We start from the raw sequence: 26,533 nt of genomic DNA, 5'->3' as shown, positions 1-26,533 counted from the left end.
ATAGGGATTCGACGATTATGTGATAAAAGAGAGTAACTTAAATTTATTAGGCATACAGGCATGAGCCTTTTTGGCCCCAGGTGCCCAAGTAGTAATCTCCCGTAGGGACTGTTCTTCTGTTAACCATACGCTGTTATGAGGAACAGAGTGACGGTTATCGACAATTTTCTTTCAAATGGTAACTTGGGTTTTTGGTGCCACTGAACAGTAATGTTTTGGTCATAACGACAAAAAATTATTGATGTTAATTGGAAAAAATTTTCTGGAGCAACTGTCATTTTTGATGATGAATTAATTTCAAAATGTTTTCGATGTTATCTTATAAAGTGAAGGAAAACCTACCCTCATAATCCAGAACTTTTTTTTTCCTCTTTCTGCTATTTTTATTTTAATGGTTTTCGTAAATTAATTTTGTAAGGTCGTTAATAGCCGGGGCAATATAACGCCTTTCAACTGTTTTGTGTAGTACATATATGAACATTCTGAATGCCAGTTTTGCACAGTGTTTGCCTAATAAATGGGAGAATATTGTAAAATATTTTAAAAATAGTGTGCCGTTTATCATAATTTTCGGGCACAAATTTTGAATTTTAAATGTTATTTTAAATTTTTATAGAAGACGTAATCTCATATATATTTTCCACCAGTATGTCAATAAAGCTTTTAACCTTTTGCTTGGTGTTACGGCTGTATTTCTCTAAGCATGCCTGGTAGCTTAACCAGCACGTTTCATAGTAACTCTTCAAGGTAATGATAATTTACAGAAAGTTTTATATGGATTTTGTCAATAATTTGATGGGTTCCATTTAAAATATGTTTAAGGTTGTGATGTAATCTTCCAGTGTGTTTTACTTTGTGACTGTAAGGAGTATAAATAATAAATTACTAATATGCGTTAAGAATTCTTGTATTTAAGAATGGGTGTCACAGAATCTATATATGAAAGATTAGATAATATAACCAATCTGACACTAATATGTTAATTCCTTAAACAAACTTAAATCATTAACTATAATATATATTATAATATATAATGTACACATATTATGTGTTTGTTATTGAGATTCCTAACAACCCAGTGTTTTTCTAAAACCGGTTAACGTCGAAATATGTTATATTTTAATAGGATAATTTTCCTAAAGTATATATAAAGTAGACACATCACTGGAGAGGGACATCACACGGCTCTCAGTCGGTAGAAGCTCGGAGTTCTCGTTCTTCAGGACCACTAGGTACTTCCCTCGTGGACTGCAGCTAGGAGGCGTATGCTGGAATGGACTTCTAGACTACGGCTAGCTATAGTTGTTCTGGAACTAGGCTTCCAGCAATCAATTCGGCATCTGAAAAGTTGAAGTATTAGGAATGGTCTCACCGAATCGAAGACAGATTATTCATCGGACTAGACGTTTGTTTGTCGGCGACCCATGGTGTAGGTGGTTTCGGCAGGAACCATACATCAAGACGTCACATGGGTGGGTTGATACAGATGAAATTTTAATAAATATGCTAACCATGCATATCGCAAGATATGATTATCTTCTTAGAATATCTATTGTCTATGTAGGACGCCGAAAATAAGTAAGAACACAAACTAGCACAAGAACTAAGGTCATTTCACCATTGCCAACTATTACATTCTCTCCCCACCATACACGGCCATATTTCTTTTTTTAATCTCCCCGCTTGTTGTAGCAACCCCAGGCGAAAACCAAAGAAGACTCGTTAACACAGCAAAGACAGCGATGTGGATTCGGTTATTTTGTCTATGACATAATGCTTGGCTTATGAACTATAATAAAACTGAATACTATCCCAAAGAAATGTGTAGATGACCAAATAGAAACAAGCCTAGGAGTTTGGATTAAATCAAAAGTGTATCCTGGGTTGTTAGAACTCACTTACATTTAAATATCAATTAAATAATATGTACATAAAACATGAATAATAATAATAATATGACACAAATAATAACTGTAAATATTCTGAGTAGTTACAAAGGATACCACAAAAATTAATCTGCTTTTTAATTTCATTTAATTTTGTTTCCATTACTGTACACTCCGACGTAATCTTGTGCAACCCAGTGCACCTGCGCTTGTTTGCAGGCCCAATTAGATACCTTTTGCTGACCATTGGTTGATAGCAGTATCTCGGCAGCGGTTTGCATCACGTTTTCTCCCTGTAACAGTATGACTTTTCATGCTAGCGAACGCTACCCCAAGCCCACTGCTAGCAACTTTCATTTCTCGGAGGCAAGCATAGGTAAGCTGTTTGCCAGCACGTCAAGGACCATGTTACAGTCCTCGGTGACGCCTTGGGACGGTCCACATGACGCCTTTCCCAGGCGAGTTAGCAAGTTTACACCCCCCTTCCCTCATCTCCCACCTGTGGCTTCACTAGAACTTCAACCCGGAGCATCGAACTCCCGTGAACCCACTCAGGGTACATGGTCTCCCCAAGGACATTCGCCCTTGTCAAACAGAGCCTTCAGCTAAGCCTAGTGGTGGGAAAAATCCCTAACCTTGCTCTGTCCGCTGGTTGCGATGGTGCCCAGAGCACTCTAGCGGACGTTTCTGTGACCCTCCAGCCAGATTCTCATCTTGGCCGCCGGAGCGCACTACTCATCCATCCCATAAGAGACAGCTTGTCACAATCGACTTTGGCAGCAGTCGCGGTGCGATTGCGATCTTAGTCCACCTGCGACTCGCGTGAGAGTCTGCTTCGCCCCTTCAGGCATATTCGGTTACCTTCAGGCAATCACAACCCCCCCCCCCTCCCCCCTCTTTGGATGGGGGCAGTAACTTTCTTTAATTAGGCACGCTGATGCCATTTTTGAACATTCGGCGGGCAGCATCTGGTCAGTACAGACCACGCGTCATGATTCACGAGAGTCAATCTCTGTTGTAGATCCAAGACTCGACACTACGTCATGTAGTCGCCAACGTCAAGGCATTGATGCCTTATTTTTCTAATTTTTAAATTTGGCTGCCCGTGCTAGTTTTTTTTTTTTTTATCTAAATTATTTCTCCTTTTCTCGTCATGGCTTCCGCGGGCTTCCGCGCCGGGAATTGCTTACTCGACTCCTGAAGCCAGCTAACGTGACTTCACCCTGCTGTTTGGGTAAGTGATCGTCATATTTCCCCCTCCGCCCCCTTTTTTGCCTTTCCCTAGGCGTAGTCTTGCCCAGACTTAGCCGCCTTTTAACCAGTCTAAGCAATTTGGGACTTTGGTTACAGGCCGGGTGCAAGAATAACATGCAAGAATAACATGCAAGATTAGCCTGCAAGAATTAGAATGGAACTTCTCTGCCAAAATTAGCAGTCCGTGATTGGCTACCATGCAGTCACAAGTTTTCTCCCCTCCCGGTCGACATACAAGTTTCTACATAAAATGATTTCTTCTGGACTTAAATCTACCGAAACCTCCGGTGCCAGGACCGCCAGATTTAAGGACACAGGATTTAGTTAAAAAAATTTCAAAGGAAAATTAAAAATGAAATGTAATTGTCTTTCTTTTGAGCCTGCGAGGTCACTTAAAACCAGGGTCAAGTTTAAGAGATATAGTTGTTTACTTTTATATGTAATTTGTTGCCTCGGGGCTCCCTTCTGTTTATAATTAATATATTTTAATACATGTGTACTTAAAGATTAAAGAAAAGAAAAAGCTAAGTAAATTATTTTAGTAAAAGGGCAGTTATATAAATCAAACCAGCAAGAGTTCCTAGTAGGTTATAAGTAAGTTCCTTTGTACGACGTCTGGGCTCCTCTGTGATTATTGTTGTTGTTGTTTTGTTTTTGGGCTGATGCTTCCAAGGCCTTAATTTTTACTTATTATTTTATTGAGTGTTTACCTGCAGCCCAGCGTACGTTACAATAGAGAAAATATAAGGGAACTCGGTTCCTTTTTAAACATGTTTTCTTGCCCAGTTTGCAATATTCTGTATTTGGGATTAATATTTTTTTTTTCCTGAATACTATATACTAGGGTTGTGCGAATACTGGTACATGTAACTTAAACATACACAATAGTCCCAGAACTTTTGTAAAAATGAAATTAAAAATAACTTTATTTTGCAATTATCTTTTATGAAAATTGTTTACAAATCTAATTAAAAGACCCTTTGTTTTTTTTAATATGAAGAAAATGTAATTAAACTTTACTACACCATATTTGCATCTCTGTCAACTTATGAAGTACTTATAAATAAAATTTTTCACAAATTACAATTTAAATGCATTGTTATGGTCACAATTTTTTTCTGATCCAAAATTTTTTTATAAATTTAGTTTTATGAGATTGAAATGAAAAGTAATCACTTGTGAAATTAATTATAGTGATAATCCAAAAAAATTTGACGTTATTTGGGATTCTGAATTGTTATGTAATTTGACATCAACCGGGGCTTTGCTTCATAAGCCCGGTTGGACTAAACTCCCTTCCTTGACCTTCACTCGTTCCTTCCCGGCGTGGAATTACCAAAGTACGTAGTCATGTGTTTTCAAACAGCGCGCCACGAACTACCGAAAGACAACGTTTTAAGCTCAGTGCTTCGGTACAACAATGGCGCTATAGCGGACTGGAACTAAACTAACCTGGATCCTGTTTTATAAGTTAGTTTAGTAATAACTGTATGTTCACATGTAGCTAAGTAACGAGTGGGCATGTATATTTTATGTTAGTATTTTAAGAGTGCTTATCTTGTTTACCCATGGCACAAAACTAAACTAGTTTAACGGTTCTGTGGTTCGTCGGAAGACACATTGTCGCCGGTAGAAGCACGCCCTTCCGGCCCAGTCTGCAACTAGCAACGGTCGAGGTGAGATGCATACGCACCCCGGGGACTTCATCCATTTGCATTGCTGAACTGAACTTATATCTGTTAACGTAATTCAATCTCAGTCAATTTTATTTTATCCCCGGGGCTTGCCTTGGCCGGCAGACTGTTCAGTTCATTATATTTTAACCCTTAGCAGACTTTGCCAGACAGCTAAGCGACATCATCTTGTGCGACCACTGTGTGGTCCGGCTCTCGCCTAGCTCAGTTCGTGCCGTGGGTACTGTGTAACCTAATGTCGAAGTATAATAAAAAATGTACTGAGTTCACAGTGTTATTTACTGACCACGTGCCAGCTCTCCTAGGTATCAGGCGTGTGTGTCGCCTTTAAGAGCCCACTGGAATGTGCAACCATCTTCGTCATGTGTAAGCGTGCCCGACGCTGAGAGCGGGCTAGATTTGTGCGATAATTGGAGGCTAGGAGGGACCGAATCTTGTTCCCCACACGGGCGACATCGCGCCCTGAGACGAGTCTCTGCCGGGTCTGTGTGCCCTTATCATACGGTGGCGCCCAAATTCACAACCGTTGATGATTCACACCCTCTGGAACCACGACAAATTATTATATGTTTTTATTTAAGATTGTTTTACAGTTTAGGTCATCATTAATTTGAGTATCGTCTCCAATGTTGTCTTATAAATAAGTTAGCCTTACATTCAAGATTCTCCATTTGGTCCACATTATTATACTTGAAAGACATTTTGCATTTCACATTCATGGTTGTGTTGCAGTCAAAGTCGTAGTCACGTCGAGGCTATCATATTCAAGATAGCTCTACATTAGAGAGCATCTTTTATTTTTTAACTCAAGGGTTTATAATGTTGTGGTCGTTCACTATGACAAATTGGATAATATACTCAGAAATTTATTATTTTTAATTTTAATATTTTTTTTATTGAGAAGGTTATAGTTGAGTTCTAACTAATACACTTATTTCTTATTTTATACAGGAAGAGTCTGAACTTTAGCTGCTGGTTCATCATGACAAAATAAGTAAGAAATACTTAATGCCTTATTACTAAAAACAAAAACTTATGGTCTTAAGTGCTTTTCTACTCTGGTATATGCCTTTGCATTTTGACATAAACAACAACTTTATTGTGAGTAATAAAGAAAATATTTAAGACTAGTTAGTTGTAAGGCGCCTAAGGCACACGTTGAAAAATGATGAATATAACAAACACTTTAATTATTTAATATACACAAATTTTTTATCAAAAATTCAATCTCTTTTGATATTCAGCAAATGAAAATTATTTCATATATATGTGTGTGTATGTGTGTGTGAAATGATAAAGAATATTTGAAAACATTATATATATTAAGTGCATCTGTGCTATTTACCTATAATTTTACCAGCAAGAAATAAAGTGACCACAAAAGAAGAATATGATGTAAATATTATATACAAATACAAAAAAAAACAAATCTACCAAAAATCTTTCAGACATACAAAAACACATGCACATGCACACGCACACGCACAGGATGGGTCGGTACTGGTTCTCGGTTCTTGGTTCCTACGGTTCTCAGCATTTTAACCAGCTCCGAGAACCGCAGCTAAAATGTCTGTGGAATATATTTATCTCTAACTATAAAATAAATTACACGTGGCTATATTTAATATTCTCGCCACATCTGTAAACAAAGTACGTTTTTCAATCAAAACATAACAGTTGAAGTTGCCACAGATGTAGTTCATCGATGTATGCCACTGTATAACGTGCCGCAGCAGAGAGATGAGAACAGAAAGATGCCATGTTTGTTTCAATGGTTTTTAAAATAGGCATCTAATTGAGTCGTTGACACGCAAGTATGGGTGACTGGTGGATAAAGAACAATTAAAAGTGCAAATTCCATAGTATATTTGTTTAATAGAATTGATGCTTGATTTTAAATATTTCCGTAGTAATTGTTGGCACTCTACAATTTAATGCTTTTTGTGAAGTTCTGTGGAATGTAAGTTCACTACATCTGCAGCCATCTAGCGGAATGGCTAGTAACTTTCTCTTTTAGGCAAACGGGATTGCTTTGAAAGTGGCACATCTTTGTTTTTAGTGTAATAGCGTTGGTGAAAATCCCGCGGACACATGATTTATATTTATTTTATATATATATATATATATGGGTCATTCCACGCAAAAGGGGAAATTTCATATCCCAGCCTCATTTCTTAAATAAAATATTGTCCAATAAACGTGACAATTTTTTTAATAATGTACTATAAATTGTTTTAAAAGACAGTAAACTTGAAATGTCAGATAATTTTAAAAAAATGTATTTAAAAAATCGTTTAGCCTGGAAATATCATTCCCTCACTGTTCCCCAACCACAGTTAACATGTTGTGACACAATTTCTTTTTGAAAGTTATGAGCAATGAGATTTCATAATTATTAGGGTTAATCCAAACAATTAAAAGTTTTAGAAAATGTGTACATTTCATTTTTCCTACCTATCGTCTTAAAAATAAAAAAAGTTAAATTATGTCCCCATGTTCGGGTATCATTCCCTCACATCTCGATGTTAACTAATTTTCTGGTCAGTAGATGCCTATGAAGGCCATTGTTAGTGAGTCAGTAGATAGCTATCTTAGTTGTTGATGTGAAGCTGTGATAGTTTCAGGCTCAATGGTGATTATTAATTTTTTATAAATTCAATAAGTTTTGAAATTTCATGAGTATTTTTTCTACACATCATTCCCTCACAAATCATTAATCAGCTGTAAGTAAAGTAAAAAATTTAGTTTTAATAGTTTTACGTAACAATAAATGGGTATTTCCCCAAACTGTAAGGAAAAGTTTAACAAGTTCAACCTGCTGTGTTTGAGGAACAGTTAACTACAATTTCATCATTCCCTCACCATCATTCCCTCACTATGAGGGAATGATGAGTGTTGTGAGGGAATGATGTCCAATGTACACAAGAAACCATCGGACTTGGTAAGAGAGCTTTGTTGTTGCAAAGACAATTTAGCTTGTCTTCAGAGAAAATGCAATGCTTGCAAGAGCAAGACTATTTACTATGAAATCATAGATCCTGAGCAAGAAGTCAAAGTAAAAAAGTGGATGGTAAAAGTGCAATGGATAGAGGTTAAAGGCCAAAAAAAGAAGGTAAGTAAACCATTAAAATAAGAGTTTATTATTGATGTAAGATCATTGGTAACTGAGCTGGAAACTATCTTTCCTAGATACCTTCTCCATATAGGCACACCAGTACAAGACTCTAAATGCAGCAAAAAATCGGTTGGATGAAAGTTCTGCATTTATTCATATAGACTTTAGTGAGAACTATAATTGCAAATTCAGTGAAGAAATACAGGCTGTTCATTTTGGTGGAGGAAGGGAACAAATTACCCTTCACACTGGTGTATTTTATCTTAAACAAGAAAATTGAAGGCAAACTTTCGTCCTGTGTCAAGGCACATCCATTTTATTCATTGAGCAAGTCATTAAGACATGATGCATTTTCGGTTTGGGCTCATCTTAAGCCTGTTTTCGAGTGGGCATTCCAACAAAATATCAACTTGACAAACATACACATACAGAGTGATGTGAGTTGTTACACAGTATAGGAATAAAACAATGTTCTGCATATAAAAAAAACTAAGTCATATATTTCCCAACATTTCAATTTTTACTTGGAACTACACCGAGTCAGGGCACGGTAAAGGTGCTCCTGATGGTATTGGGGGAACGTTGAAATGAACTGCTGACCGCATAGTTGCGCAAGGCAAATATGTTGAAAATTTTGAGTGCCTTACAAATGTACTGAAACAGCATTATCCAGGTGTGAAGATTTTTGAAATTCAACACAAAGACATTAGTGCAATGGAAGATCTAGCCAAACATGCAGGAAATGTTAAGTGTTTCGCCGGCACATTGAAAGTGCATCAGGTTATGTTCAATTCGGCTTTTCCAGTTCTACATTTCAGAAGTTTAAGTTGTTTTGAATGCAAAAGTGAATGCTCTCACTTCCACTTGGGCAAAGGTTTTCAATTTGAAACATCTGCAGCTACCAGTAATGTAATGCAAGACAAACCAGAAAGCAAAACATCTGGTCCTTCTTCCAGAAACCCCAATAAAGGTACTATACTTTTTCTACCTACAGAGACTGACAAATCTGTTTTGTTAGGCTCAAAGAAAAACCTCCGATATGAAGATGTCTATTCATCATCGGATGAAGATGATAATCTAGGGACCAAAAACTCTCTTCCACTCGGAAGTTTTGTCCTAGTTCGTTTTAGCAGTGACAAGAAGAAAAAGAACACAACAAAAAATTTGCCAGTTCCTGGGAATTATCCAAAGTTGTGTACAAAACAATGAAATCGAAGTCATGTTTTTGAAAAATTCTTGTGGGGACAATACATTATTTTATGTAGATGAAAATGATGTATGTTTTGTATCTGTTAAACAAATTGTTGCCACTGTCACAACTCCTATTGTTATTAACAAAGGGTGTAGGATTTTTTATAAATTTAATGACCCAATTCGAGTCTTCTAATGACATGCCAAGGCTTTATTTTCCCTTCAGATATTGTAATTTGTGGTAAGATAAATATAGTGTACGTAGTTTGTAAAACTAGATTCAAATTGTAATTTAAACTTGGCATAGCAAACTCACGAGACTGATTACATGCTGTTTTAGCAACTGATTATGCTTAAATTAGTATTTTAATATTGAAAGTTGTACATTATTCAATTGAAAATTATGTAACTTTGGTTAAGAAACAAACATGTTGCCAAGGAAACCAGAATATCAGAACCGAATCATTCCCTCATTCTACATTTATCATTCCCTCACACGTCATTCCCTCACCCATCATTCCCTCACATCAGAGAGAAATATTTTATTTTATAAATGTGTTGAAATTCAATATTGTTCACTGCCCATATAAGTAGTCAGTTACTGAGGTCTTCTGGTTTTTTTTGACTAAATAAAAACCATTTTCAAAAAATTTTTTTTTACAACTGTCTCACAATATATATTTGCCCTATTACATGGAATGACCCATATATATATATATATATATATATATATATATATATATATAATATCAAAGTGGTATATGGATGTGTAGATGTATTTTACTATTGACTGGTCAAACAAAATGCTTGTTGACATTTGTAAAGTATAAGTATTCTGGCAAAATAGTGCAAATTGTGTAAGAAATGCCATCAGAAGTGTGGCAGTAATTTATTGTTGAATGCAAACAAACTGAATTCGATGTAGACAATAAGTTTCATGGATAATTTATTAATTTAATTCTTTGAAAGTTCACCATAATTTTATTTATTTTTATTATTGTAATATTTTCTTTTTATTCCTATGTTTTAAAGGAGGGTGTATGTAGATTCTTGAGGTAATTGGTACTTTAATATAGTAAATTTTAATTTTATTAAATGTTCTCTATATTATTTAGAATTATTTTTCACTAATACATATTTCATATGTAATAATAGGTTGGTGTGTGTTCTGTAGCTTGAAAACTATACTAAACCTTTTAATTTTGCTTTGATAGCCTCTTTAAAGACTGAAACATTATGCCAATGCATTTCTTTGTAAGCATACAATAAAAACATTGAGGACAGAACAATACAAACAAATTATTATTACCAGTGTTATAAACAGTAACAGTAAAATGTTGAAGATGTAAGTCTGGATACAGGCTTTTTAGTGCTTTTTTTGTAGCCAAAACAATAAATAGTTTATTACTTGAAACACCTCATAAATAATGTTTATTTTATTTTTTAAGTCAGAACCGAGAACCGATTTTTAAGAACCGGTACCGAACTGAGAACCGGGAAAAAACAGGAATTGACCCATCACTAATATATATATATATATATATATATATATATATATATATATATATATATATATATATATATATAGTTGTATATATATAGTTGTATATATGTATGTATATAAACAAAAATACAAAAGGATTTTTAATTAAAATTATTAATTCCAAATATATAAACATATTTAAAAAATAAAAACTAAGATTTAGAAAGGACATAAGTACCAAATTCAAAGTATCATCAAAATATTCCCAGTGACACAAACTCAAAAAAGGAAACATTCTCACTGTGGGTACGCCACTGCCCTTCCTTGTGGGTACGCCATTTCATGCTTCATGGCTTTCATGATCCAAATAAAAAATAATAAAAAACTAACTTTAATTCTGCATGCAAATAATTAATAGAAATAAAATAATAAAAATGACTGGAGTGATACTATAAATATGGCTGGTAAAGTTTAAATTTAATCAAAGTATTAAATGTAATTAAATACACTGTATTAAATATTAATATAAATCCATGTTTAAAATTATTTATAAAATTTAGTTAAGTAATATAGATAAATTTTAATTTTTATCGAAAATTAATAAAACACTGAATTTAAATAATAATATTTTATTTTATAATTTTTAATACAAATAAATAATACTTATGAGAACATAACCTCACTTATATAAATACACGTGAAAATAAACATAACAATTTTATAAACACAATTTCTATCACTACTATTCACAGTAAATAAATGGTTTTAGTTTTTAGTTATATAGACCAGTATTCAATATCATTAACTAAAATAGGTATATATTTAAAAGCACACATTTAATTTTTTTATTTGTATGTAGCCTTTTTTCATCTTAACAATTATTTGTTTAAAGCTGCGTGTGCATCGTATAAATTCACTTGTCATTATTTTTTCATAACGTGCCTAAAGAAGTTTAACATAACCTCACTTATGTATAATTTGTATGTAGCCTGTTTTCATCCTGTCAATTTTTTTCTATACATGCGTGCATCATAAAAATTCACTCTCATAATTTTTTTGTAATGTGCCCAAAAAAATGTTACTTCAAAAATTAATTCATTAAATTTGAGTTTATAATTTTATTCCTTACTTAATTTTAGTTAGTTAAAGGCACCCGTTGAAAAATGATGACTATAACAAACACTTTAATTTAATATACACAAAATATTTATTAAAAATTTAATTTATTTTAATATATTGTGAATGAAAGTTATTTATTTTATAAATATAATGATAAAAAAATTTTAAAAAATTTTTTTTGAAGAACCTCTTTAAAAACTATATTGCACATTAATTGTCTCAGATGATTCAGTAATCTTCCTTGCTGATGATTAATTCAATATACACTTTAATTTGACTTACAACTCTTGATCATGACAAAGCCACATACAGTTGGTCGTGTGAAGATACCTATATTAAACAATAAAATATGTAGTTCATATTTCATTGCATATATAGGTGATACCAACAAAAAAGGAAAGACATCTACATCATGACATTAATCATTCAAACACAGAAAGACATAAAGGAAGATAATGGGCCTACATATAGAAAGATAATGGTCATGTATATGGGAAGATTTGGTCAAACACATAATCATTTCCACACAGAATTATACAAATCAACTAACACACAGAATCATACATTTAAGATACTTAACTCACCGATAATGTGCAGGATGGCTTACCCAACACCAAGTTGTAGTCAAAATATTATCTTTGTGCGACGGAGTCGGCAGCAATGCTAGGAGGAACAGGTTAACAAAGAGCAATAAAAATGATATAGCCTACAGCGTTATGCAATCATTAAGTCAATGATGAACGTAATTATATATAGGATGGAACACTGAGTGTGTCTGGCTTATGTTTAATGGAACAGGGTTTTACAACCACCGCAGATTTTGTCGTCGTAAAATGATTTTGCTTAAATAACTGTGGGTAGTAAGATGTCACCAAAATTTGTGGAAAATTAAGGTGTTACCCCCAATATTTGAATAAAAACATTTTACACAGCTGTAAGTTTTGTTGTAGTCGTAGAAATTTGTAGAAATTTTTTCAGTTAAATATTATCCTGATGCTTAATGTTCTCTGTTAAATACTTTGTCAATTATGTATTTACAATAAAAATGTTGTTCAGTTTCAAATTCAAAATGCTTGGGAAGCACTTTAGACCTTAGGTTGTATAGATGTTATCAACCTATTTTGTCATGATGAACTTGCAGACAAATTTTGTTGGTCAAATTCAGACTGGACTCACTCTGTATAAACTAAATGAACATTCTAATGCACAAGATATGCTTGTAGGTTAAAAATAGTTTTGGTTGTGTATCTCATCACAACTTCTAGGCATATGTATTATTTTGAAGGAACTCCACAACACTTGACAAACCCATGGTATGGTCGTGTGTTGTTACACAAGCGTGGGCAGCATGACTGCAGGGTTGGTGGTTGCAGGAATCACGTACTCGGCCGACTGCCTAGCGTACTGCATCATGACACATCTGCTGTGGCCAGCACGCAGCGAACAGTACTTCCTGCTGGCCGAGGACGCGGACCTCGGCGACGAGCTGGACGAGTTCAACGAGGCCCCACACATCATCAACAACTACACCCGCCTGGCCGAGCCGCCCGACCTCACCAAGGTCATCACGTGAGTGACCACCGCGTGCTGGAACAAGCCCCTGCCTTGGCCCAGCGAGCCATTCTCCCTGTCCCTCTCTTATTGTGTTTGCTAGCTGCAGCTGTATTGCTCGTTTCGTCAATGTGATAAAGTATATTTTTGTATTTTTTTGCAAAAAGATTTTGTACCCTTTAACCATGCGATGTCTAGCTATGAACTGCTGATAGAATTGTTTAAATGGTTATTTGTTGTCATCAAGTAAATTAAAACTGACAAATTTAATTTTCCTTTTCTTTTTTTGATATTTTAGCTGTTATTTCCACCATTTTAATAATTTCATTACATATCTTACAAGGGTCGCACTGACACATGGTGCGGTTGTAATGGAACTTTGCACAGTGTTTTTGTTGGTTGGAGCTAGTATGCCACCGAACCATTTGCAGATGTACCAACTGTCCTTAAATATCACTAACTCCTCCTCGTCCGTGTACTGCAGGTGTTTAAAAGTGCGACAGTTCCTACACCAGTTTCCCTTACCCTGCCTGTCCATTACAACCAGCCTCGAAACATTTGAAAAATTTGGGTGCAGGTGATTTTTGTTATCCGTACTGTTTACACGGTTCTAGGCGCATACATGTCTGACCTTGAGACCGGCACATGTCTTGCACATTTCGCACAGCACGTGTTATTAAAGTAAAGAAAAGTTCCAACTTGTTTATGTTCAGCTCATTGTTAGGTTCCTAAAGTTTTGACATTTTAATGGTATGTGAAACAGAACCTTTTGCACTTGCAGCTTGGAGCATGTGCTCCTTGCAGCTGGATTCCTGGGAGGGTCATGTGCACATGGTGTTCCATTACTGAGTCCTGTTGCTCATGCTTGCTTGTTGTTCGTCTGGCCTCCTCGTTCCGTGGCACACTGCACATCACACACACACACACACAGATTCCTGTGTCTTGCCCTGTGCTCTTTGATGAATTATAATCTCGTGGAGGTTGTACGTTATTATTATGCCCCATGTTCAGGGGGTCATGTCATGTTAGGAGGGAAGGTCGTTGTAGATATTACTAATTAATAACATCTTCTGTCAATTACCTAGGACCACAGTTCTCAAATGCTAGGGTTTTCGGGAAAATTATGTTTAATTTTCACTAAGATTTGCAGTTTAGCAGTATAATCCATTTTTATAACATGGCAACACCATTATCTCCTTGTGTATGGTCTATGGAGTCTATGGCATAAACTCTATGCTTCATTTGCCACTCGTTGCCCATTTGTGTAGTTAAGCATCATGTGTTTCAAGTGGTACTGGATTTTTGTCATCACAAAAAAATTCAGTTAATTTTATGTTAAATTTATATTCTTTTCTGTTAAAAAGTTTGATTATTAAGTAACTTTAATGTACTAATGTTTAATGTATGGCATGAGATTGCATATCTGCTTATATTTTCATCACAGTTACATAAAAACAAAAATGTTTACATGAGAAGTTAGTTTAAAAGTTACGAGGTAGAAAAATTTTGCTAGCATCACATGTACTAACTCAGCAAATGTAATCAAAATCGGCCATTTAACCATGTAGCGTTTTTGGAGGGGCCTGCAATGGAATGAAAACTTTTATTTATTTGAGTCCCTACTTTTGTTGCAGAATTGTGGACAATTGGCTAAAAACAGGGTCTTTAAAATAAAAGGTGAACTCAATAAAGTTTCTGAAGTGACTGATTTAATGACAACAATCATCATCAGAGGAGGCGAAACATCCCAGCAAACACTTGTGAGCCTAAGCCATCCAAGTTGGTCTGCCTCAGGTGACGAAAAGGGAACTCACTGCCAAAACGAAATCAGAGGAAAAATAAGAAAATATCACCCTAGCCACCTCACATAGTTTGCTTTGCTCCAGTTGGGAACTTACAGGCACCAGACAGGCATTATCATAAAATTGTTGCTAATGGCTACTTGGTTCCATCCAAATTAAAAAGACATCTGGAATGCTATCATTCTGATTTAGTACATTAAGGTGAAGAAATCTTCAAACACCATGCTTTCTCCTCTGGCAGAGTTATCCATGATGGAAAGAATTTCTAGAAATGAATATGCAACTGAAGCTTCACTTACCATCAGTTTACTTGGCGTGTGGGAATATCCAAACTTTTAAAAATGATTATGTATAATTTATTATTTTTATTCTATTCTTTTGCTCACAAATATTTGACTTAGCATACCTCGTGAGTTTGTTGTATACCAATATCACTGTGCAATATAAATAACTAAGGATGGGGCGAATCCTGATTTCCTCGAATCCGAATCCTAACTCAAATCCTCGACTGGAATTGCCGAATCTCGAACCCAAACCCGAATCTTTTAACAGATGATGTTCACATATCTAATGTAAGTGAGATGTATTCTGCTTGCACTAAAAGTCCCTTGACTTTATCACATGTAGTTTGGTACATTTCTGGTATAGCCTAAGTGTACATAAAGACAAACATTTTTTCTTGAGAAATTTCAGTTTTAGTACAGATTAGCGGTTAGGATTTTTTCTATAAATAAGCTAGAGGTCTGCGAGCCTAAGAATTTTACTTCCAGCAGAGCTCGAGCATTTGTGGTACAGTTACACTTTTGGGAAATTATTTTTATCTTAAACTTAGTATAATGTTTGAATAAAGTATTAAAATGAAGTGGGCTTATTAATTTTGGGTAACTATTTACAGTGTGTGTTTACATTTTGCACTGCTAGAAAAAAATATTTTTTTCCATTGAATCTTACCTGTTTCCATTGGTTCATTAGTAACTGATATCATCCAACTAACATAACCAAGTATATGTTTGTGTAAATGTAACACATCTTTGGAATAATTTCATCCTTGTCAATTTTTCTGGAGTCCTTACTGAGCTTCAACAAACTTAGCACCAAAAATCATGTTGATTGAAAAGTACATTCACATTGTTTCAACATTTCCACTTTTCAGCACAATAATTCTGAGAGATTGTCACAGAGTATTAAATTCTGTTCTTTAATCTATCATGCAGAACAATAATTTGTTCTGCACGTTCAGGAGTTAAATTAGCTCTACGATTGGAGTGTTTCCAGCAGAAGAGAAGCTTCTCTCGCTGGCAACCTGCTTGGCTGGAATGCTTTAGTAAAATTGCTTAACCTCAAAATTAGTGTCATAAATATCTGTAACTGGTCATTAAAGTTTAATCAATTGAAAGTAATAAAAATAAAAGCATTTTACTTCATTCAATTTACACTTGCAAAAAACAAACACACACACACAAACCTACATGGAAATTAAAGTCTTTTTCAATATCCTGAAGTCTGAAATATGTTTACTCATGTCATTAAATGTAGAGCTGTATTGATGAAGCCGATTTTGCCAATATTTAGTTGAATCGGCATTTCTGCTGACTTCCGATACAGTACGCTTGTTAATTTTCGGCAGATATTACTGAAAAACGAACGAGACTGCCATAACCTAAAAATCCACGAGTACCATTTTCACTTTTCGTAGTAATACTGCATTCTTTCACATCACATTATTTCTTAGCAAAATGTGCCAACCGTACATATCAAAGTTTAACATCCTTTTTTTTTTTTTCAACAATGTTCTTTAATTTAATATGTCATAAATAAATAATACATTACTATCACGGTAAATATACATCTCGGTTGTTACGGTAACTATAGTGCAAATATGGTAGCTATCATGCTTCTGTAGTAATTATGGTATTCTACAAAGAATATTGTTCTTATTATGGTAATTATCTTAAAATATATATTGGGTTAGTACTGTAGTTATGGTACATCAACCATATTTCTTCGTATGTTGTTGTTCATTTGTCTTTTCTTCATATTTACGTGCGCCATTATTTGAGACAGGAAGTTTCAGAAAAAATTTTAATGAACTTTATATCACACATTTAATGGCGTAAATGATGAGACCTCGGGCAATTTAAACGCTTTATACGGAAAAACCTACCATGCGGGACCTCGTAAGCGAGTTTTACTGTATTTTTTTTCCGTAAATAGTAAAAAACCGAATCCTTTGACGAATCCTATATCAGACCCGCCGAATCTTCGAATCCCTAGGATTCGGCGGATTCGGCGGATATTGGATTCGGTCGCCCCATCCCTATAAATAACCTATTATAAAAAATATGAATGATACGCAAAGTTTCAAACATGCAACAAGTATTCAAAGCTTTTTTTATTACCTTTTACTAAATAGTGGCAGAAAAGTTACGTGAACAATTCAAAACTCGGAATATTTGTGACATTAATAACTTGAAAACCAAATAATAATTGTAATTTTTATATCACATGTACCGGTAGTGGGAAAAAATAAATGTCAACAATTGTGGACTACAATACCACAAAACACGGACACTCCAAAGTGATGGCCATTATAAGATGTAAACACCATAGTTTCAATGGCGTACAAATCGATAGTCTCAATTTATCTAAGAGCATGCGATACAAAACTGACACAATAAAAAAAGAGAAAATAATTGTTTTGGATATCAGATGAAATGCTAAAATTATGTTTATAATTTTCTGAACTAAAATATAGTTTACTTGACTATCGTTAATAACAAAAAGACGTGAATAGTTTAAATATGTAAATAAGAGCTTATTTAATCACTAATTTGGAAACACAGCATTAAAAAAAGAAAACCTTTTTTCGTGAAATGGATCAGATTTCGCTCTGTTTTGCTGTTCACAAAAATTTCCAGGATCAATATGTAGAGGAGCAGGTTCTGGAAATAAGGCCATTAGGAAATGAAATGTTGGTTGGTTAGATTATATTAGATCTAGGTTAGCTGTGCAATTAAAAAAACATCATTTTTCTTTCAAAATTTAAATTTTCAAACAAAATTTGGCGTATAATTATTTTAGCTGACAATGTAACCCACCTTTCACTTTAGTATTATTTGTCTTAATTTCTCAGAAACCACTTTACTGCACATTCACTGTTTTTTTTTTTTTCTCTATGCATTTGTTACATAATGTGAAAAAAATATTTTTTTTAGGGGTTTTTAATTTTTATACTTTTTATTTTGATTCAATATTTGTATTCGAGAATAATTTGGTATTCATATTCATATTTCAATCGAACTAAAAAATTGATTTTTGCACAGGCCTACAATTTACACATTGCTGAAACGAGAAAGACTCATACAATTGCCAAGACACTGGTTAAACCTTGCATGAAGGTTGTTGTAAGTTTTATGTTAGCCCTTTAAACGAGCAAGTTTACACAATTTCAGAGTCTGTGAAAAATGAGATTATAAGAAAATTTAAAACTTGTAAACCTATTTATTTTATAGCTTTATGAGTATTTACAAGAACTAGTCTAAGCTCATGTAAGGGAAATCAAATTCTTTCTCTAAGGAATTTAATTTATTCAGTTTAACAATTATTTACTTCATTTACTACCTTAAGACGTGTATTAGGTACTTTTAAATTATAGACGGGCGCCAGTGGTAAAAATCTAAGTATGTTGTTACAGTAAAGTACAAGTTATGTTCAGTTTGAAGGCTATGTCATTTTAAAATACTATAAAAATACTATGATTTCCTCAAAATTAAGTTCAGCAATCAAGAACGAGGAAGTTCCACTGAAAGCGTGGTCCAGTTTAAAACAAAATAACAATACCTTTTGTAATGACATTCAATTTTACTTAAAAATCAACATTAGTAACCTAATTCCTTTGTAACTGTACGTACTGTATATTGACATTGATATTTTATATTAATTATAGCACAATATTTCCACAACATAAATTTACTTGAGTCAAATAAAATTAAAATAGCTAGACAAGATTGAAGAGGAAAATGATATGACTTATCTACAGTCGTATCCTCAAGGTTTATGTTAAAATAGTCATGCATAAAGGTATTGTGTAAGAAAATGGCAAGATTATATATATACATATATATACATCTACACACATTATATATATACATATATCTACACACACACACACACACACACACACACATATATATATATATATATATATATATATATAGAGAGAGAGAGAGAGAGAGAGAGAGAGAACAAGAATTCAATGAAAATTAGCAAACTTATTAAACTTAGTATGTGAAGTGGTAGTTAGGATACTACTATTTCCCAAAAAGCTAATTAACACTTTCACAAATATTCAGGTACATACCATGTATATCAATTTATGATGATTTATAACATTTTATCAACATTGCAATTTCTTCTGATGATATATCAGTACACGTTTCTTGATGAAGTCCTTCAAACGCCTCGATGGTAAATTCACAGGATAACAGCAATTGGTAGTAATCTTCTATTTGCTAGCAACAATGTCAACACTGGAACTTGTAGTCGTTCTGTAGAAAAATATCTACTATAAATGGTTGCGATCCTTCACTAATCACATTTATATTCCAATTATGTGATATCAGTGGCTCTTGATTTATTTATCCACTATTTAAATTAAATACAGTAGAGCACCCCTCAACCGGAATCATTGGGGGGAGGTCTATTCCGGTTATGGGAAAATTCCGGGTAAGGGGAGTTGCGGTAGGGCCGGCCTCCGGGCCGGTTGAATGACCTTCATTCAAGCAAGCTGGCAGGCACGTGTTTCTTATCTCTGTGGGTGGGTGAGCGAAGAGGATAATGAAGAGGGTTCGGGGGAGGTAGTACGACTACAGCTGCAGTGTTGTGTTACTTCTGTGTTGACGTGCTAGTGATTCACACTTCCTGGAGAGTGTATAGTCACTGCCACGCACAGTTTACATTTCACATACACAAGAATAACACTTCAAGTATCTCGTTTAAAAACACAGAGATAGAGAAATACAGGTAAATGTAGGTAGACTGTTTAACCATATATTAACGTATAAATATGTACATAATACATATTTGTACACTAAATTATTGTCTACAAACTGAAAGCATCACACTTTGGAAGTAAATGTTACTGGCTATCACGTGTGTCAGCGTGTGTAGTGGGAGTCGGTGTACATTCTCGGGCCGGCCGGAATTTTCCGTTTACTTGACATAGTGAAACAAAAAAACTACTTATAGCATAATCATCTTTATAATAATTCACGTCCGATGCGAAAACCAGCTGTGTATTTACGCAATGCGCGGGAAAGACTGGCTATAATTAGCTCTGACAGACGTGCGCACGCGCGCCTACAAGACATGTACAGTCAGGCAAAAGCAAAAAAACCTCGTTCCAGTGCGGAAATGTTTTGGAAATGTTTTGTAATGTTTTAATTTTTTTTGGAAAATTAGTTCTGGATATCGGGAGTTCCGTTTGTGGGAATTACGGTTGAGGGGTGCTCTACTGTAGTCTATTTTGAAATAGTTCATGTCGATGCAATATTAAGTGATTACATAGTTGAAATAAACTCAATTCCGTCAGTCACTCAAAAGTTATTTCACATAAAGAATTGTTCAGAACACTCTTCTGATATGAGTTCCATTACAATGTCCAGATGCACAATAAATGTATAAATAAATTTTCAATAGTAATTCTTATTTTAATAAGTATGATCTACAATATATTTGCTTCAATTTCCAGAAGACTTACAAACAACGTCTATTTTTGATGATGGTCGAACACATACAATTTTGTTTTATAAATAAAATGTTGTCATCTGATAAAACTAAAGATTCCAAATGAAATTAATGGCATAAAGTTATAAACATGAAATTATAGATAATATGTATAGTCGTGGAATATCACAAATTTCTGGATGAAAATAATCTATGAAAAAAGTTGCATGTCCTATCTTTAAAACTTATCTCTACAGCTTGTTGAAAGTACTAATGTGGGACTTGCTGTTCTTCTTGTGTTCGTGAGGTATTCATTCGTAATGCAAATAGAAACTTTTGATGCGTGCAGTACTTGAAACTTACACCAGTGACACCAAAATTTCAAAGCTATTGACACAAGTGTACAGAAAAATGATTTGGAATGGAGCAAGTGTGGATGTTTGTAGCTGTGGAGTAGCTGCAATGGTTGTAAAAGTGAAGGATGTCTATTATGAAGCAAGATGCAGGAAGTGCCACCAGCAGCAACCACTGTGGCATCCCTCAACATTCTCAGGCAAATAAAAAGATGTTGCAAGATATAAAATTCGTATTGGATAATTCATGTTAAGAGCCGCATGCTTCAAGCACGCCTTTCAACTCTTACCACCGAAGATCTGGGTATGCATCTTTTCCACCTGTTGCTGCACACAGAAGTACAGTGGCTATTAACAGGAAAACTTTAGCCAAGCTGTTAGTTCTTAAAGATGCACTGGTTGTTACATTTACAGAGAAGCCTTTTATCCAACAATCAACTGATGTCATTTGGCTGCTAAAATTGGCATACCTTTTTGACATGTTTAAACAACTAAAATAACCCACCTTTTCTCTTCAAGGGAAAGAAGGATCACACTAAAAGAAACTAAAAGTCTTGCAGAAAATACTAATTACATTTTTTAAAGCATGTTCCTCAGTTGCAAGAATTTTTCAAAACAAATAATATCAACCTTCAAACACAGGGTTCGTACGGTCCTTAGAAGTCCTTAAAAAGTCATTATTTTTGAATACTGTTTTTAAGGGCCCTTAAAAGTGCTTACTTTTTTACGTTTGTCGTGTTGACTTTAGAAGTTACTTTTTCCTTTGTTACGCATTGGATGTTACGTAACGGTAGTACGACTATGTTTTTATGGTACAAATATTGGGCCGAATAACTTAGTAAATGTCGTACGATGTACCAGAATACTTTTGTTAGTGCACAAAATATACCGGAATTATCGGTTTACCGGCTTATAGTGCTCATAACTACTGAACAGAGCGCGCTGTAGTAGCTGTGTTAGTGTTTTGGCGCGTAAATGCAGAAGTTTCATTGTTTTGACTTGGTGTGATTGTTTTTTCTTGTGAGAAAGGTTATCTGCTAGTGAATTTATCTTGACCGTGATGCCGGGGAAGTGTGTCTTTAACATACTTTGGCTCGAAAAAGAGCAGTACAAAAAGTGGCTTTCCCGTGACCCAGACAAGCACAAGGCAAGATGCCGATTGTGCTGTAAAGTTTTCGATATAGGGAATATGGGCGAATCGGCTTTGAAAGCACACATGGCAGGTGAGACACGTGTATTTTTATAGATTTTTCATGAAAATTTTTGTTGTCTTACATTTTTGTATGTCTACATAAGTTAAATTGTTTCATGTATAAATAATTAAAAACGAAAATATGAATTTGTGAATGGTATTGGAAGTTGTTGGATTTGTGTGCGGTGGGATTATTTTCACCCAATGCATAACGAAGTACATTAATAAGGTTAACATTTTATTTGAAAACAATGTAGTTGGTATTGAATGTTTTTTGTTGTATTAATATGTCTGTTATAAATGTAAAATAACTTATGTATTTTCGAAATTTTTTTTTATTAGGGTCGAAGCACTCTTCATTAGTTGAAGAGAAAACCAATACCGTTGCGATAAAAGAGTTTTTCAGTCCCATGAACTTACCTAATCAAACTTCTTCAACCTCAAATGCTGCAGGTGTATGCAAGCCAGCTACAGAAGCTAGTGGTAGTTTGAATTTGTTTACCACTGGGAAAGACGTTCTGGATGCAGAAATTTTGTGGACTTTAAAGTGTATTTGTAATAACTATTTGTACAAGTCTTGTGAGGATTCATCTCAACTTTTTGCTAGAATGTTTCCAGACAGTTTAGTCGCACGACAGTTCTCTTGCGGTGAAAAGAAAGTGGCATATTTGTGTCATTTTGGTTTGGCTCCCCATTTCCAGACACTTTTATTCAAATCTTTTCAGGACACTAGTCACTATGTCTTGCTGTTTGACGAAACACTGAATAAAAGCACCCAGCAAAAACAAATGGACATCCATATTAGATTCTGGCATACTGACAATTCAGTGAGAACACGTTATGTTACTTCAGCTTTCATTGGTCATGCCACAGCTGATGATTTACTGAAGGCGTTTTACAAATGTACAGAGAAGCTTGATTTATCAAAATTGATTCAGGTATCAATGGATGGACCATCAGTTAATTGGAAGTTTTTCAAACTGTTGCAGGAAAACATGAGAAAAGAGTTTAATTTTGAGTGCATTGATGTTGGTTCTTGTGGGCTTCACACTTTGAATAATTCATTCAAAAAGGGCGAATCTGCAACAGAGTGGGGTATTTCATCTGTTCTGACATCTCTTTACTCTTTGTTCAAAGATGCCCCAGCACGAAGGGATGACTTTGAAAAATTATCCACAACACATAAAATGCCAGTCAAATTTTGCAGCTGCCGCTGGTTGTAAAATGTTCCATCAGCTGAACGGGCATTAGAAGTTTGGAATGATGTAACAGAGTATGTGGGAAAAGTTTAAAAAGGTGTACTTTCAAAAGTGACATGCAAGTCCTTCGGTGTTGTCGCTGGAGCAACACAAGATAACCTGATGACTGTGAAGCTCAATTTTTTTCTCTCCGTGGCAAAAGTTCTAAAGCCATTTTTGGAAAAATACCAGAGTGACAAACCATTGTTACCCTTCTTCGCACAGGATGTTCTTCAACTTGTGAAAAAGTGTGTTCAACTGTACAAAGTCTTGAAACCTGCTCATTTTGATCGTATTTCTAGTGTTGAAAAATTGAGCAAGTTTGATTTTTCAAGCAAAAGTTTCCATGCTTCAGCAAGTGATGTTAGTGTAGGGTTTGTTGGAGATAAACTTCTGAAAGAGAAACTCTTTAAACAACAGGTAACTGAAAAGCAAGTAGTGGTTCTAAAGTATGAGTGCCAAAAGTTTGTTTTGACTATGTTGGAGAGTTTGATGGCTAAGTGTCCTGTAAATTATTCACTTGTGAGGAATGCAGCCTGTATTGATCCATCGCAAATGGCAAGAGATTCTGCTAGCTGTAGTCGTAAAATGAAGTGTGTTCTTACATATTTTGTACAAAAGAAAGCGATTGCAGCAGAGGATTGTGATGATATTTTAATACAGTTCAATGACTTCCTAGAGAATGTTGTTGGACCATCATCATCAGAGTTCCTGAACTATGATAGGAATGAAGGTCTTGACAGCTTCCTTAGTGGCTATTTTTTAAGAACAGCATATGGAAAGGTATGGAATGTCATTAAAATGTTGCTAATTCTCTCACATGGACAAGCATCAGTGGAAAGAGGTTTTTCCATCAACAAAGCCTTAGAAGTTGAAAATCTGAAGGAATCGTCTTATGTAGCCCGCCGCACTGTACATGACTACATCACTTACTGTGGTACCATACATGACATACCTATTACCAAAGAATTGAGGGCGTCTGCATCATCTGCCCGAATGAAATATATGCAGCATTTGGAGGAGGAACGTGCCAAGAAAATTGCTGCCAGTGCACAGGAGAAGAGAAAGGAAATGTTTGATGAAATTGAAGTTTTGAAAAAGAGGAGGGTTCTTTTGGAGAAGGAAATTGACACATCTGAAACATCAGTTAATAATCTTTCACAAAAAGCAGAAACTTCCAGAAATATTGAACTGTTTATCAAGTGCAATGCTGTTAGGAAAGAAATCTCTGTAAAGAAGCAGGAGCTGAGTGATCTCAAAACTAAAATTAGTGACTTGCAAAATCTGACTAAATAGACCTGGTTTCAAACTAATTTCATATAAAGTACTTGACTATTGATTCACACTAGTGCCGTCTTATCATGGAGCTACGAACACTTTGGTGAAAACTGTTAAATGTGTAAATGTTGTATTATAATTTTTTTACTATCAAGTCGATCAACATATAAGAAAGTTTGTGTTCGCAAAGTATTTTTAAATTGGTAAGTTCAAGGCGTTTGTTTAGGCCTATTTTAAACTGCATGACTATGTATAATTAGTACTTACACCACTTGATTTCTTTGTTATATTAATACATTTTTTGCCAACGTGCAGAATATTCTTGTTTTAAAACTTGTAGATCAATGCTAAAAGGTCCTTAAAAAAACTATAATCAAGTCCTTAGAAGTCCTTAAAAGTCCTTATTTTTTAATGACCTAAGAGAGTACGAACCATGAAACAATATTCCTCAAAATTGTTATTGTCCACTTGCAAGGTTTGGAAAGGAGCATATTTGATTATTGTCGCAACATCGACTGTAGTGACATCTACAGCTGGATGTTGAAGCCATTTTCCTGCGACCCAAAACATAAACCTACTGGAATGACAAATGAAATTTTTCAAAATTAACAATCAGCAAAGACCGCAGTTTAAAACAGAAATCCCATGAAGGAAGCCAATAAGAGTGCTGGATGCATGTGTAATCAGAAAACAATGCTGTTGGCAAGGCTGCAGTGAGAAGACTTGTGTGTTTTACTTTAACTGATCGCTGTGAGTCTTTCTGTATTCTCAATGTAGCTTACTTAAAAAACAGGTACATGAGCAAACTTTCTGGCTCAAGTGATTGGAGGGTGAAATTAACTAAATTTCCATAAACATAAAGGAATTAATGATAAATTCATCCAAACAGTTTCATTCATCACATGAAAAACAACTGAGCATTAATTCACACTTTAAGGGTAGCTGTGCCGCAAAATTATTTTAGTCCGACAAGGATACAGCTGAGAAAAGGTTGGAGGACTGCTGCTCTAGAATGCCACCACAGAGGGGCACTTGGACCCGACCTTGCCTGCGAGGAAACCTGGTTTCTTCCTAACCTGTTGTAGAATTAACATGAATTCAGGTTCATGTTTTAACATCTTTATATTAAATAATGGGCTGGACAAAATCAGTGGGTGCCCATTAAAGGGCTGTGCAGTTTAAGATGCATCCTTTTTTCGTAAATGTTATGGTAGCTTCTTTTGAAATTATTAGTAAGGAAAAAACATGTCTGAGAAACATATCAGTGATGCATTTTGAAATGCTTAAAAAATTTATAAATGCTATAGGACTAATAACTACTACAAATTACATTTATAAACGCTATTTTCCATAATCTCTAATCATGTTATGTGTGATTGATATACAGTATGTTTCTATAAGATTTGTATGTAAATATATTTATGTTATGTTGCAAAATTGGTTGATGAGACAGGAAAATAAATGTTTGTTTGGACAGAGAAATTGCCTAGAGTTAGAGTGTGGAAATTGTGGTACTTCTACATTTTGAGGCAGTAAATAAGTAAGATGTGAATTTTATTACTGTATTTTTTAATATTTTAATTTTTTTTTTTCCTTGCTATTTGTTCCAAGTAATCTATCATGATGATCAACCATTTATATCTTTGGTGTCGT

The 26,533-nt window shown here is 34.6% G+C and overlaps 1 protein-coding gene across 1 annotated transcript in view; it reads left to right on the top strand.

The window, feature by feature from the left end:
- The window catches only part of LOC134527429 (transmembrane protein 145), a 68,164-nt gene extending 53,024 nt beyond the window's left edge, over window positions 1–15,140 (top strand). The window contains exon 6 of the mRNA XM_063360105.1: window positions 13,116–15,140. Coding sequence (XP_063216175.1) covers window positions 13,116–13,315 — 200 coding nt within the window. The 3' untranslated portion in view covers window positions 13,316–15,140. The remainder of the gene's footprint in view (window positions 1–13,115) is intronic.
- The last annotated feature ends 11,393 nt before the right edge of the window (window positions 15,141–26,533 follow it).

The sequence above is a fragment of the Bacillus rossius genome, chromosome 1 (assembly GCF_032445375.1).
Source record: "Bacillus rossius redtenbacheri isolate Brsri chromosome 1, Brsri_v3, whole genome shotgun sequence".
Taxonomy (NCBI): Eukaryota; Metazoa; Arthropoda; class Insecta; order Phasmatodea; family Bacillidae; genus Bacillus; species Bacillus rossius.
This window is presented reverse-complemented; position numbering and strand designations above follow the sequence as displayed.